Here is a 16,359-nt window from a genome sequence, read left to right on the forward strand (position 1 = left end):
AGAAATTGCATGTGTACATGTACAGACGTTCTCCTATTTTCATCTCCTAAACCGTGCAGTGTCAGTTACTGCTTACATCTGTTTAGCTAGACTAAGTCATCTAGAGATGATTTAATGTGCATTGGAGGATTGGCATCGGTTACTCGGGGACTTGAGCATCCATGACTTTTTGTATTTTGAGGTGAGGGTCCTGGAACCGGTATTCCCTGAATTCCCAAGAAAGACTGTATATTGTACAGCTTATTTTTCTTTAAAAAAAATTTTTAAGGTAGAGGTATGTTGGTAAATTGAGGAAAAGGTCAGAGGGAAACTTTTCCTGACTTTTTGTTTTGTTTTCCTGCCTTAATTTTTCTTTGGCAGGTATATTCGTAGCATTTAAAAGTAGCAAAATATTTTATTATGTTAAAAGGCGTATTAGGTGCTAGAATTTTAGGATATTGGTCCTTGGAGTAGATTTAGGAAATCTTTTTTTTTTTTATGATGTCATCCTTCGTTTTGTAACTCACTAAAGTAGGGTCAGTTATTAAGCAGACAGAAGTGATTTAAGCTAGGGCTGGCTGAGCTCTCTTCTGTCACTTAGTGACCCTATCACTTCAGACAAGACGCTACCGTACCTTACAGCAGCTTTTCACAGTGGGACAGGACGGCCTTATCTGCAGTACTGAGGAGTCAGTGGGACATGACAAGTGTTGGTCACCTCGCCTCTTGGCAGACCTTAGCCTGTCCACATAGAGTTCCTGCTGTGTCAGTTTCCAGCACCCCTTAGACGTGAACTGTGTTCTGAAATAGAAGTCTCATTTTTGTGTCTGTTTGTGTGTTATATTCACAGAGTGTTTTCAGGAAAGTGAACATCTCAAGGAGAGTCTAAAGTGTTGCTTATTACACCTCTTTGGAGCCATTGTAGCCGGTGGGCAGGTGAGGACAGTGTTGAAAGTTAATGTATGAGTGGTAGTTAACCGCACACAAGTCTCTCATGGATTACTCAGTGCATTCTGTCTTTATAACTTGATGGTCCAGATAACCTTTAAGTTTGTATCTTATTTAAAACTAAACTTCTTAAAATCTTCCATAAAAACCTAAGTAACATTAACACTGACAATTAATAATACTGGATGAATCGGTTGGACGAGTTTTGGTATTATAAGTTCCTATTTCTCTTGGCTTTTAGTTACTAGTTATTGTTTTAAAGTATAAAGCAAATCAGCCTTATTAGAAGTCTGATGAAACAATTCTAGCCAGTTTGATTTCTAAAGTCGTGAATTTAGTCACTCTGCTGTTTACTTGTAATTACTAAATATATTTATTCAATTATTTATATATGTTCCAAAAGTATGTCTCTGGCAAACTGAGTGTAATTACCTGTTGCCAACAGGCTAATAATTCAGAGAGAATGTTGCTAACAGGCTAATAATTCAGAGAGAATGTTCTACATGTTTTCTTAAACCATGCAGTTTAAATGAGAGATTCTTTTACCCTTTTGTACATTTTGTGTCATATACCTCTTTTGGAGTTTGGTAAAGACACTTATCAGAGTTTTTTAAATGTCTAAAATAACATATCATAAAAGGAAAACTACCTCAAAATTCAGTTGCTGAAAGGGTAATAAAACACATTTGTGACATAGTAATATGTGCTTTTGTGTGGTCCTGGGATTGAATTTATGGCCCCATGTATGAGAGAGGCAAACACTCATGCTATTAAGCTATACTCCAGCCCCACTATGGCTTTTTATAATGCATAGACCAAGAGGATACAGCAGTGAGTCAGGCATGGTGCTACGAAGCTTTAGTCAGAGCTGTACAGAAGGTTGAAACAGGATTCCTTGAGCCAAGGAGTTTGAAAGAACAGCATATATAACCTAGGAAGAACCTACATTTGATAGGCTGTAAAGAATCTTGCTATGTTAACAGCTGTAATATATGAAAGTATATATAATTTTTATTGGTGGCAGAATCACAAGTATTACTTACATTGCTGTGTTTTGTGGCTTTCATTGAAATTTGAATGAAATACTAAATTCCAAAGAGAGACTACTGGAAATAAAGACATATTTTTCATTCCCAAGTTTATAGATTCTTTGAGTTCCTTCCTTCATCCCTTCCTTCCCTCCCTTCCTGTCTCCCTCCCTCCCTTCCTTTCTTCCTCCCTTCCTTTTTATTATTTGTTTATTTATTTGACACAGGGTTTCTCTGTGTAGCTCTGGCTGTCCTGGAACTCACTTTGTAGACCAGGCTGGCCTCAAACTCAGTGATCACCCTGCCTCTCTGCCTCATGAGTGCTGGGATTAAAGGCATGGCTCACCACTGCTCCCCATAAGGGTTCTTTTTTATGCCTGTAAGAACTTTTAATTGCATAGCAACAGGAAGTTCTTTATCTGTTAATGTATCTTTCATCTTAATAAGATTGTTATCTTATAGCAGGTGACAGTTGTTATAATCTATCACCAAGCCCAGGCTAGGACACTGGATATTGGGTCACACTTTACTGTTTTATTTGAGAGATTATTGTCTTATTCTCAAGTAAATGTAATAACATTATTTGGTATATTTATGTGTAATCCCTCTTTTTTTTCCTCAGGTAGTAATTTTGAGATAGAATCTAACTATGTAACCCTTTGCTGGCCTTGAATACAGAATCCCCCTGCCTCTCCTATCAGTTGGGATTGCAGGCACGTTCTTCTATGCTAATGTATCTAATTTAGATATATTCAGATGTGCTTTCTAGTGTATAAATCTATCCTGAGATTGATTCATGTGTCTATTGTAGGTATATTCAAGTGTGTTCTCTAGTATGTAAATCCATCCTGAGATTGGGGTTCCCTCTGCTGAAATTCTCTCCCTACTTTTCTACTTTTGTTTCTATCTGTATTATCATATTTTTCATTCAGTAATCTTCACAGCCAGTGCATATTCACACCTGTTGGTTTTAGATTGCTGTTAAAATTTCCTTCTCTGGTTTATTTATCCTCTCTCCCTTTTTAGAAGCCAGTGTCTGTATTTAGGCTTCCTCGGTAGGTTTTGTGCACGTCTCTTGATCCTGGTGGAAGATAGCAATCTTCCTAAGATGAAAGGAACAGTGGTCTGGATCTTACTTTCTGTTTGTTTTTCTGAGACAGTTTCTCTTTGTAGCCCTGGCTGTCCTGGAACTTGTTCTGTAGACCAGACTGGCCTCGAACTCAGATCCACCTGCCTCTGCCTCCTGAGACTAGGATTGAAGGCGTGCACCGCCACTGACCAGTCTTATTTTCTGTTTCAAGTTGGCCTCATCACTTTGCTGTATTAGCTGATTTTCTTCTTTTGAATTATTGCCTTACAATTTCCATCATTTTTTACTATTGTGAATAGGAATTGACAGGTAAACATGAAAAAGTAGGAGTGGTGGTGCTGACTGATGGGGAGCCTTCGTGGGTCTCATTCATCTTTGAGCACCTAGAGACATACTCTTGTTAGTACTCATTCATGGGTTATGAAGCTCAAAGATAATTCTGTAATGAACAGTTGCCATGAAAAATAAAATAGGTACCAGAGACTCAATTTATTATATTGTGTGCTAAAACTACTCAGAAGTTTTGTGATCAGGCCATAGTCAGTTAGACTTACTGAAGTCAGAAAGGGTGCTTGCTGGCTGTTGGGTCAGGATAAGGGAATTTTAGTTGAGTTGAATATTTGATGATTTCAGAATGATCCTTACCATAAGGAAAAGAAAAAAAAAAGTCTGATAACGGGTCTTTCTGAAAGCATTGTCCTTGAATTGTCCACTGACATATTTGTCTTTTAGATCTGTGAATGAATACACGTAAGGGAACCTGTTGTGTTTTGTTAAGTGCAGGGATACTGGGGTTGACCTAGGTTTGAAACAGGTGTCCATCTCACAGAGGTTGAGCTCAGATAAATTATTTGTCTCTGGTTCACTTACTTATAACATGGAAACAGTGATATTTACAGGATATTTATAAGGACTAAAGGACACATAGTCAAGTAAAACAATGAACAAAGTGGCCTGTACTTGTAAAAACGAAGGAAGTTAGAGCTGTATCTTATTTATGATTTTCTGTATAATAATGAAATTGTCCAAGCTTAATTTAGTCTACTTTTGTCTCTGAATCACAAAACTGCATTGTGGAGTTGGAGGTGTAGCTTAGTGATGCAGCACCTACTTAGCATGTGGCGGCCCTGGGTTTAGTCCCTAGCACTTGGGAAAGAGAAAATAAAAAGGTAGAAAACATTTCGATGTTAACGTGGTAGATCTAGGCTCTTCAGGGACTCTTGATTCCTCCTGAGTGTCAGGTTGTTAGTAGCTGCTAGTGTTTTGACCATAATGTCGGCATTTGGAGTACAGACGGGGGTCCCAAAGGAGATACTGACATAAGCAAACTGTTGTTTCAGGAGATACTGAGAAACTGGTGGTCGCTCTCATTTCTTCTCCCTCCCGCTCCTATCCCTCCCCTTCCCTTCTTAGACAGGTCTCACTATAGAGCCCTGGCTGGCTCACTTTGTAGATCAGATCTGGAGTGCCTCTGCCTCTCAGGTGCTGGGCCTAGAGATGTTTGCCACTGCATCTGCTCAGTCCTGTGTCTCATTTACCAAACTCGAACATTGTGAGGTCAAAGGGCCAAATGTGTCCAGATGATAAAATTCACTTCCTGGGCCTTCTCATCAGCAGGGGAAGTAGGCAATACGATCTTTATTGTTGGTGGTCATGTAGCCAGGAAAACATCATGGGTTCTAGTAAGTAAAGATTTTTTACGGGAGATTGAATACTGGATATGTCATCAGTACTTTCTTCCATAATATTATTTATTATTAATATTATTGGTAATAGCAAGACTGAGTGACCTATGGACTATTGCACAATTATGTTCATTACACATTGGTTTCCTCCCGCATTACTGGACAGTGAACCTAAGACTTCACATGTGCTAACCATTGCTCTAGCACTGAACTGTATACATTTCTACCCTTTTTCCCCACAATTAAATTTCTAGACAGGGTCTCAGTAAATTGTCTATGTTAGTCTCGAACTCACTTTGTAGACCAAGCAAGGTTTGAACTTTTTGGTCCTCTTGCCTTAACCTCCCTAAATAGCAGGGATTATAGGCCAGTACCATCAGGCCTGGCTTCATTATATTTCAACAGCAACCACTTACTTAATATAAAGAGTTTCAGAGATATTTGTAGATTCAGCTGGTCATTTTACATAACTAAGTCATTTGGGATGGATTTGCTGTAAATAACATAAAATCTAAGAGAGGTTTAGTGAAATTGATGTTTTAAAATTCTTGGCTAAGAAATTTAAATGCAGGCAGTGGGTGTAGAAACTCTTGAGAAATGTTCATGGGCTAAGACCCTTTGAATGTCCTGTTTTGCTTTCTGTACACTGCTTATAAGTTAATTCTTGGGTTTTATCTTTTCTTATGTAAGGTGGTTCTAAGCATTGTGTCTGCTTTCTAGGCTGGAAAAGAAAAGAAAAGAAAGAAACCTCTTCATTTGTAAAGAAATAGCCTTTTCATAGTCTTTGTCCTCTGTTCTTTTGGGCAGAGCTATCTGACATGGTTACTTTTAGCTGCAAAGGAGGGAAAGTAAGCTTCAGATTAGTAGTGAGCAAAATAAGGCTTAGATATGGGTAACATCTGCAGTGTTTATCACATATATCTGTTAATAACTTTGTTAATTTGTTTAAAAGAAAAAGTTACCCACAGGCTTACTAATTCTCTGTTATTAGAAATGTGTAAAACGGTTTAGATTTCATTTTATCTTTTATTGTTTTTAATGTTTCAGAGGAATGCTTTGCAAGCGATTTCTCCAGCCACCATGGAGGTTCTCATGCGAGTTTTGTCTGATTGTGACTCACGGGAGGAAGGAGACCCTGAGGAAGTGGGTAGGAAGAGAGAACTAACACTGAAGTGCCTCACACAAGTGATACACATCCTTCTTACGAGCAGTTCTGACCAGCGACAGGTGGAAACCAGTACCATACTGGAGAACTATTTTAAATTGCTCAATTCAGATCACTCAGCTTTACCTAAACAGAGGAGGACCAGGCAGTGGGAAAGCCAGTTCATAGCTCTGCAGATTAAGATGCTCAGTAAGTATTTAATGAAGTTTTCCCTCAGTTCCTTTTTGCTTTCTCATTCTCAGTTTCTTTTGAAATACGGTCTATTATATTTAAAAATATTGACTGTTTAGTTCAGGTAATGAGTATTTAGATTTTTGACTTCCAAATAATTAGTATGGAATTGATTTGTTTACATTTTTGCTTTATCAAGGAGAAACTTGTCTATTCTTTTTTGAAAGTCTAATCCACTAAAGTGTATATGCTAAAAAGAAAGTTATGACTAAAATTGCCAGGAAGAATTAAATTTTTGAAGGTACCATTTATACACTTTTTTTTTTAAATGATTTATTTATTTATTATGTATACAGAAGAGGGTGCCCAATCTCATTACAGATGGTTGTGAGCCACCATGTGGGTGCTGGGAATTGAACTCAGGACCTCTGGAAGAGCAGCAATTGGTGCTCTTAACCTCTGAGCCATCTCTCCAGCCCCATTTATACACTTTTTTTTTTTTTTTTTTTTTTTTTTTGGTTTTTCGAGACAGGGTTTCTCTGTGTAGCTTTGCGCCTTTCCTGGAACTCGCTTTGGAGACCAGGCTGGCCTCGAACTCACAGAGATCCGCCTGGCTCTGCCTCCCGAGTGCTGGGATTAAAGGCGTGCGCCACCACCGCCCGGCTCATTTATACACTTTTACTTGTGATAAAAATTATTTAAGAAAATGCCTCTCTAACATTTCTGTTCTTTAGAACAGCATCTAGTTGTCACAGAGGAACCCTGTGTCTTTGTTTCTTTTGCATTTCTTTGTGTTGGTTGGTTGGTGTCTCTGAGCAAGTATATCTATCTGTCTGGTCTCTGTGCTTTCCAAACTACCTAGTCAGTTTATATAATTTCTTTTTTTCCTTCAAAATGACAAAACTTCATTTTTGTTTTGGTTACAGTGTGTTAGTGTAGTACATACTTTCCATCTATTGTTTTAATCAACATAGGTGACTCACACTCATTATTCCCTATAAAGGATGAATGTACGGGGGAGTCAGATACTCAGTAACTCAGTAACTTTCTTAAAGACTCTCAGCTCCTATTGAGTAGAACTGGCATGGAAAGGCAAAGCCTCTGAGGCTACAGGCCCATTCTCTGTGAATCACCAGCTTTATGATCCTGAAGAGAGAATAATGCATGCTCAAAACCAGTGATGCTGCAAGTGCACTCCAGACTCCAGACTCCAGAGTAGATGGATCAGTTAGTCATTCTAAATCCCCTTTTCAGTTTTATATGTGGGCATGAATATTTGGAAATGACAGTAACTACAATTTAGATAGATAGATAGATAGATAGACAGACAGACAGACAGATAACATAATACAAAAAGAAATGGCGTTTCCCTTTATCTTAGTAATTTTATGTTGTATGAAATAGAGCACCAGATGAGATACAGAACCACAGCCTGCCGTTTCCCATGCCAACTTTCCTATAAAGTTTCATTGGTGGAGCACACAATGATAGTTCAGAATGTCGTGAATTGTGATCAATACTTTATGTGATTCTTGTTGTGTTTCCTGTGTTAGATTGTTAAAGAACTGTATTCATTACAGAGGTAGATATTGTCGTTACAGCTAAACTAGGAAACTTAGTTAGAAAAAAGAGAGTAAAAATTTTTACATCTCTACTGGGCGCTGGTGGCGCATGCCTTTAATCCCAGCACTCGGGAGGCAGAGGCAGGCAGATCTCTGTGAGTTCAAGGCCAACCTGGTCTACAGAGCTAGTTCCAGGACAGTGAGGGTGATTATACAGAGAAACCCTGTCTTGAAAAACAAACAAACAAAAAAAGTTTTTATTATCTCACCACCCAGATATAAGAAACAGTAATGATTTGGCATATAAATTTATACGTACATGTATTAATTTAGAAATATTGTACATAAAAACCTTGTTGAAAATTATCCATTATATTTGTTTATATAGAAAAAGAATAGTTTTGTATAGTTTTTAGTTAATATGCTATAATGCCATTTTTTTTTTTTTTATAGTTTTGTTTGTTTGTCAAGCCAGGGTTTTTCTGAGTAGCCTCGGCTGTCCTGGAACTTGCTCTGTAGACCAGGCTGGGCTCCAGCTCAGAGATCCACCTGCCTCTGCTTGCCGAGTGCTGGGGTTAGAGGTGAGTGCCACCACCACCCAGTTGTTTTTCTATAGTTATTACAGGTTGTAAATTTAAAAGTTAGTTTGATTCTCTGTTGAGTGAGTGGAATTCTTGTTTTTATTAGGAACTGTGACATTTGCCATGCCAGATACCCTTTGATTTCTCAATTGGATTATCTCGACAGTAGGCAATAAGAGATCAATATTGTCATTGCTTTCGTAGGCCACATATTCATTTCATAGTGTTTAAATATGACTACTAAATGTCATAAACAGGTATTGCTTTTTAATAGCAAATCAGACACAAGACAAACCTTATGAAAGAACAAGTAAATATGAAAAATGTTTGCCAGTCATACGTAAAATTTAAACTAGCTTAAATTATAAAGTATGAAAATAATCACTTTTCTCAATTACAGCATTTGTTTTCTGTTCCTCATCTATATTATTTCCCAATTAATTTACATCTTTTCTGTCAACTGAAAAGCCTAATTTTAAAATGATGACGATAAAAAAGCCTAATTTTAAAATGATGACGATAAATGTTTGATTCCTAATTTTCACTTTTACATGAGTGATGTTTGTTTTTAATTTATAGATACCATCACAGCCATGTTAGACTGCGCAGACAGGCCTGTTCTTCAGGCCATTTTCCTTAACAGTAATTGCTTTGAACATCTCATACGACTTCTACAGAACTGCAAGGTACTTTATTATTGTTTTTTATATTTGTGAACATTTATTTGTTTGTTTGCCTATTTACTTATTTGTGTGTGGGAACACGTGCCACAGCAGGAATGTGGAGGTCAGAGGACAGCTTGTGGGAGTTGGTTCTGCCCTACTAGCATATGGGACTGGCATAGGGTTAAACTCAGGCTGCCAGACTTGGCAGCAAGCGCCTTGGCCTCCTGAGCCATCTCGTTGGCATTGTTAGGACTTTTTGAAGTGTTATTATTTTAGTTGGGCCTAGAGGTCCATACCTTTGATTTCAGTGCTTGGGAGGCAGAGGCAGGTGGATCTCTGTGTGTTTGAGTCCAGCCTGGTCTATGTAGCGAGTTTTAGGACAGCCAGGGCTACATAGTGATAACCCTGTGTCAAAAAAAACAAAAGGTTTGTTTTGATTCAGATTTGAGCATGTCATTACCAAAATTTTTATTGTTAATTTGTGTTTACATTTCAATACATAGCCAAGTTTTATCTTTTTTACCAGATAAATTTATTATAAAACTAGACTATCGTAGTATATGTATGTACATACTCACCCCATCTTAGAAGTGAGAAAAGTGAGGCACAAAGGTTTATACCCTGTCTAGGATCACAGAACCAGTGAGAGACAGAAGCAGGACTCCAGCCAAGGCTGTCCTCTCTGAGGATGTGTGATTATCACTGGGCACTCTGCCTCTCACGCTTTCACTTAGCTCAGCCTAGGCTAGGCAGGGGACAGTAACATTTAGTAGTCATATATCCTGGTCTAGGAACTAGGCAGATATCTAAATCCTCCAATCTCAGAAGAACTGTTAAAGAAATCTACTCACTGTCTACATGGGAACAGGTTTTGTCTTCATTGAAACTAGATTTATATTACTTATGATCCAAAGGTAGTGAAACTCATGTGAATCTTTTTTGTATGATATTTCAGTTTAGAAATACTTTATTTTCCCTTAGACATGGATACATATACTTGTATGAGACTATTTAAAGTCACAGGTTACTTCTGATTTCTTGATTAGCTACTTGTCTAGAACATACAAATGCAGTCAAGGTCCTCATGCTGTGTAGCAAGCACTTGTATTTACTGAATCATCTTCCCAGCCTCTTTTTTTTTTTTTTTTTTTTTTTAATACCAGAAACTTTTTTAAGGCTGGCCTCAAGTCACAGAGATCCACCTGTCTGTGCCTCCTGAGTGCTGGGATTAAAGGCATGCGCCACCATGGCCCAGCTTCAGATAACTCTTTGAAGTTTTATAAATGGAATTCTATTTCTTGTAGAATTCCTAGTCGTAGGGTGTAGACTAGACATGTATGTTTTTTAAAATTAGGAGACTTTGTATTAAAAAGTTACAACTAATTAGAAAATATAGAAAACTAGAAAAATAGTAGGAACACTGTTAAGGCTCATGGTACATATTGCCAGTTCGTACTTTCACTGTTGTTACTATTTGCCAGTTTATACTTGCTATAGTAGTGTGAGAGAGTACGCAGCAGTTCATGTTTCTGTGCTTCCTATTGTATGCCCATGAGTTTAAGATGTTACCAAAAAATTTTGAGAGAGGTTGGAAATGAAACTACTCCATTTTTCCTTATATTTTTCTATTAATTCTTGTACTTCCTAGTTGAAAACACTTGGTTGATTCTGATATTATTCCTCAGTAAGGATTCTTGTTTTTCTTACTGTAAAAAGGCATAGCTTTGAAAGTTTTTAGTGTTACTTCGTTGCTTACTTTATATTAATAATATAGTTAAATAGAGCAGAAAATACATTTAATATATTGATGTAGTATGTAATGCCTCGCCTCTTGTCTTTTAAATATTATTTATGTGGAAAATATCTTAGATGAAAATGCACAATAGAAGTATTTATAAAACACTTTGATAATTATAAAACAGTATGACTTTGTCACTTAGGAAGACAGCATCAGTAACAAAGTTATCTTGTGTATTATTAAAAGAATCCTGATTTAGCAGACATTGGTGACGCATGCCTTTAATCCCAGTGCTCGAGAGGCAGAGGCAGGCAAATCTCTGTGAGTTTGAGGTCAGCTTGGTTTATAGAGCAAGTTCTGGGTCAGCCAAGGTTACACAGAGAACTCTGTCTTGAATCCACCCCCCACCCTCCAAAAAAAAAAAGAATCCAGATTCCACATATCAAGAATCTTTAGGATGTTCCCACCCTGAAATTTGTCAAGATGGACTTTTGTCATTTAAAAAATAGTTTTTTTTTTTTCTCAAAGCTAACCAGGATGATGACATAATAGTTACATCTTACAGAATGATATATTCTGAGAAATAGATCTTTAGGATGAACATCACCAAGTGTACTTACTCAAACTAAGATAGATACAACTCACCAAGTAATGGAATCTTGCAGGACCACTGTCAAATAGTATCTCTCATTTACCAAAATGTCATCATATAGCACATGTCTGTATTTGTTGTACTACAACCAAGTTTAGTTATAGCTCTTGTGTTTGTGAGGCAGGGTCTCACTCTTCAGCCTGGGCTTGCCTCAAACTCACTGTGGGGCCAGGTGTCCTTGAACTTCACAGCGATCCCCCTACCTCAGCTTCTAAATTGCTAGCTTTAAAAAAGTTAAATATTTCATGTTACTCACTACATTTTTCTTTGAAACTGAATATACCAAAGAAGAAACGTTTTTCAGGAAAAGCCAGGCCCTTGGCCTTTCCTTTCAGTAGTTTTCTCCTTTTGGAGGATTTTTTTTTTTTTTTGGTGGGGGGGTTAGAATCATCACAAATCATATGACATTCCAGCCATTTTATACAAATTAATGTGACTCATGTAGTATTTACATCCAGGTATGCTGTGTTTTGATCATGTTCATCCATTCTTCTGCCCTGGCTGCCAACACCCCCACATCCTTCCGAGTTCTTGGCAGGTCCTCTTCTACTTGAATCAATTGTTTTGTTTGTTTCCATATATGAGAGTGAACATGTGGCACTTGTCTGTGTCTGTTGTATTTTATTTTATTCATTTTGCCTCAGGTGACAATTTAATTTTTTTATTTTTTTGTTTAACATTAATACCACATTATGTGGTATGCCATATTTTCTTTGTCCATTCAGCGGTTGACATTAGGCTGGTTCTCTAGCCTAGCTGTTGTGTGTAGCAGCAGTATAACAGGCATGTAAGTATCTTTTGTTTACTGACCTTATTTCCTTAGATATATACAGAGGAGTGGGAGACCTGGATCATAGTGTAGTTCTGGTCTTGTTTTTGAGATATGTCCATACTGTTTCCATTTTGGCTGTGCTAATTTACATTCCCACCAGCAGCATGTAAGGGTTCCATCTCCATACCCAACATTAAAATAATTTCACAATTCAGGCAGTAATTGTTTAAAACATTAAAATTAAGTCTTTAAGCCAGCAGGGTGGTGGTGGCGCACGCCTTTAATCCCAGCACTCGGGAGGCAGAGCCAGGTGGCTCTCTGAAAGTTCGAGTCCAGCCTGGTCTACAAAGTGAGTTCCAGGAAAGGCGCAAAGCTACACAGAGAAACCCTGTCTCGAAAAAACAAAAACAAAATTAAATCTTTAAAATAAATTTCCAAATTTACTCCTTACACAAGTAAAGAAATAATGTCCTGAGGTGTTAAATTACTTTTGTTATTGTGCTTTTGCTCAATACTAATAATTGTTGGAACTAGGATTTTTTGCTTGTGTTTTCTGACCCTAAGTTCATTATAATATATAGTTACTATAAATTTATTTTTTATATTCATGGTTACTGACTTTTAACTAGTGTAAAATACTTACTGTGTGTTAAACTGTGTGTTAAACATAAGACAGTTACAAGGTTTTTGTTTTGTTTTGGATTTGTTGTTGTTTTGTGTTGGTTTTTCAAGATGGGGTTTATCTGTTCAACAGTTCTCACTATTCAGGAACCTGATTTGTAGGCCAGGCTGGCCTCGAACTCACAGAGATCTGCCTGCCTCTGCCTTCCGGGTGCTGGGATTAAAGACATGTGCCACCACTGCCTGGAGACAATTATAGTGTTTATTGATAGTATATCATCTTGTGGATGTAGTTATGATTTATGAATATATAAAAATACTTGGAATCTTGTGAGCATTTAAGTTCACAAATGTATTTCATGATGTGCATATTGCTTTTTGTATCATTTTATTGTTGCTTTTAATAAACAAGTCATTTAGTCTGTTTTATACAATAATGCAGAATCAAGGTGATTTCACTGTTTAAACATTCATACTCAATGGAAACATTCCAGCTAAAGCTGTCAAATAGCAAAACTTATGAATTGATTGAAAACTTTAAGCTGACTGTTGGTAGTTTTTCTTTGAAAACTTATTATTGTGTGCATCTGTGTGTGTGCATGGGTGTATGTGCGTGGGTATGTTTGTGTATCTGTCTGAAGTAAATGTGTGTGCATGTGCCAAAATGTGCATCTGAAGATGAGAGGACATCTGGGGATGGAACTTAGGTTGTTGGGCTCGTGCAGCAAATACTCACACACTGAGCCACTTGTTGGCCTAGACTGTTGGTAGCTTCTCTGGCATCTGTGTATGATATCCACCAGTTTAAATATGTCTTCATTTCCCAAGAAAATGCCCTGTGGAAAGGCTTTTGTGCTTAGCGACTAAGTTTCATTGTAATATAAAGTCCTTACATATGTGTAAAGTATATATTGTATGATATCATATATTAGACTTTTATGATTAGATGTGATGAGTGTTGAATAATTTATTCTTTGAGTTTTGTACAATGCATTTTGATGATCCAGTGGTATTTTAATTACAAGAAAAACACAATCTGTCATTAGTAGTGGCAAAGATTTAAAGCCCTCATTTTGGCTTTAAGAAGGCTGAAATCTTGTGCTTTCTGCCTGTATCTTAAATTTTGGAGTTATACTTTCTGTTTTAAGAGCAAGAACTTTAAAAATATTCTTTGTGTAGATTGGTATGTTATTTTCTGTTTTGTGGTACTAGGGATCAGACTTGGGGCCTTTGCCTGTTATGTTTGTGCTTTACTAGTGAGTTCTATCCCCCGTCCTGGAGACTATTCAATTTTACTTTTGTCTAAGCATCCCATTCCTTTGCACATCAGTAATAAAGAAATTAATATCATTTGTGATTTTTCCTTCTAATATTGGCTTTCATTTTGAAATCCCTATTTGTGCTAGACATAATGAAAATAAACTTCTATAGATTATATATCATTTAACCTGCACAGTTTGGATAGGGTAGTCTTATTTTAGGTACATAAGTTTAGAGAAGTAGCAAAGAACTGGGGTATAATTCAGTTATAGAGCACCTTCCTAAGTGTGCACGAGTTCCTAAGTTTAAGCTTCAGCATCACACACACACACACACACACACACACACACACACACACACACACACACACACACACACACACAATGATATTAAGAATCATTTTGAGATTTTGCCAGGTTAGATAACACAGGTTCAACCAAAGTACTCAAGAAGTTGAACAAAACCAAGATGATTTTGATGTCTTTGATTCCAAAGCCTCTTCTTGCATTAAGCTTTGCATATATTCTTACATCCCATATTACACTACACTGCTGCTCAGTTTATATTGTATCATTTACAGATGTAACTTGACCTTTTCCATTTTCTGAAATAACAGAATTTGTTGAGAAATTCCTTATTAGGATGCTATTAGTTTCTTTATTTTCTCTCCATTTCACTTTCATTTGAAGTTTCTTTCTCTCCATTGAGTTGACAGAAGCCAAAACCTTTTGGGATGCTGAGTTAATACACTAAGACTAAAGTACTTAAAGCCTTTGTTTCATGTAAAAGAGAGCAATCATGGGCCAGTGATACAGCTCATTGGGTAAAGGCTTTTGTCACTCAAATGACCAGCGTTTGATCTGTGGAACCCCACGTAAAGGTGGAAGGAGAGAACTTACAACATAAAGTTATCCCTTGCCCACCACATGTGCACTGTGGCATATGCCTCCTCCCCTTTTATGTACACATATGTATGCATCCACTATAATAACAACAAGTTTAAAAAAAAACTTACAGCATAATCCCCATGTGCTAGAGATTTCCCTTGTTTCCCTTTCTAGACTACAAAGTAAAAGGTGAAGTAGGTTCATTTTTAACAGGATGTGAGATCAGATAAACTTGGGCAGTCAATGCTGTACACTGACTACCCTTGTCAAGCTACACACTAGTCTCTTTGAGACTCTGAGAAGTGTTTTTGGAAAGATCTCCTTCTGTGTTAGCTTAATAGGATTTTGCAAGCTTATTCAGCTAAACACATTAGTTCCTGTAGTATCTTTTATCTATCTCAGTAGCAACTTTCTTTTCTGAGTGTCATTCTTTGTTGATTCTTAAGAATTTGGAATATTAATCTATTGTTATTGCTGTTTATTTTAATAACTTCTGAGTTCTAAAGGAGAATTGTATCTACAATAGTTATATACTATGTAAACTACTATTAAATTGTTACTCAGAAAAAGCAAATAATTACCTATTTCTGGAAGTAATGTACTTCACATGTGGATTCTTGCATTAGTTTTCAAGAGACATGGAAATCCAGCTGGACCTCATTCTGCTCGTAGGTAACAATTTAATATTCTGTCTCCATTATTCTTGTCTCTGTTTTTAACAGCTATTTTTAAGTGCTCACAGTATGGTGGCAGACAAGAACGAGAAAGACCTTGCCAACCAATTACTGACAGAGATAAGTGAGGACCAGGTATCTACAAAGCCTGCATCTTGTTTCAGCTGAAGTCCAGAATCAGTCATGGGTTAACTATTCCTGTGCTTTTCTTCTTAATTCTCCAAAAATACAAACTTCTAATTCTAGTAATTATTTATTTTTAAAGATTATTTAAATTAAAATTTAAATCATCATTACAATTCTGTCTGTGCTAATGTGGGCTTTTTTTCAGTTTGGGAAGATAAAAAGTACAGGAATGGAACCCAGTATCACTGTTGAGCACCTGGTGATGACTTTGTGTTTGAGGGACTGCTTTTTCTAAGCACTGTGGTGTACTGGGACGTGAGGGCTTTGTTTGTGAATATGCATAGTCATTGTTAATATCTTGATTCTTTGCTTCTTATTGACACAATGATTATAATTCAATGGACAACCTGAATCTTGGAGGAAGGGAAGAAGATGATGAGTCCTCTGAATATTAATTTAGCATGCAATTTGATTTTTTTTCCTGTTCTCAAAATTCAACCCTGTATTAGAATATCGAAACAGATGTATCTGTTTTTTTTTCTCAAAATATATTTGGTAAATTAGTTTTGGAAAAACCAAAAACCTACCTATAAAATGGCTTTTTTCCCCCTCAACATAGTTTGTTATAGAATTTACATTTCTTTTACAATAATTATATATAATTATAAAAGTTATAATAATTTTGTTAAAATTATTGTAATATTTAGGTTTACTGAGTTGTAGAAAAAGAGACTATAGTGGTGGTGGCACACACT

At 36.8% G+C, this 16,359-nt stretch overlaps 1 protein-coding gene across 5 annotated transcripts in view; it reads left to right on the forward strand.

The window, feature by feature from the left end:
- Nbeal1 (neurobeachin like 1) overlaps nucleotides 1-16,359 on the forward strand; it is a 154,582-nt gene that overhangs the window by 42,137 nt on the left and 96,086 nt on the right. For 3 of the 5 annotated variants that reach the window (XM_052749579.1, XM_052749583.1, XM_052749580.1), the window contains 4 exons: nucleotides 830-915; nucleotides 5,778-6,084; nucleotides 8,789-8,895; nucleotides 15,527-15,613. In XM_052749579.1, coding sequence (XP_052605539.1) covers nucleotides 830-915; nucleotides 5,778-6,084; nucleotides 8,789-8,895; nucleotides 15,527-15,613 — 587 coding nt within the window. The remainder of the gene's footprint in view (nucleotides 1-829; nucleotides 916-5,777; nucleotides 6,085-8,788; nucleotides 8,896-15,526; nucleotides 15,614-16,359) is intronic. The other 2 variants (XM_052749582.1, XM_052749584.1) reach the window with 2 other exon arrangements.

This window comes from Peromyscus californicus, unplaced genomic scaffold, assembly GCF_007827085.1.
Source record: "Peromyscus californicus insignis strain IS unplaced genomic scaffold, ASM782708v3 Scaffold_21__1_contigs__length_65335640, whole genome shotgun sequence".
Classification (NCBI taxonomy): Eukaryota; Metazoa; Chordata; class Mammalia; order Rodentia; family Cricetidae; genus Peromyscus; species Peromyscus californicus.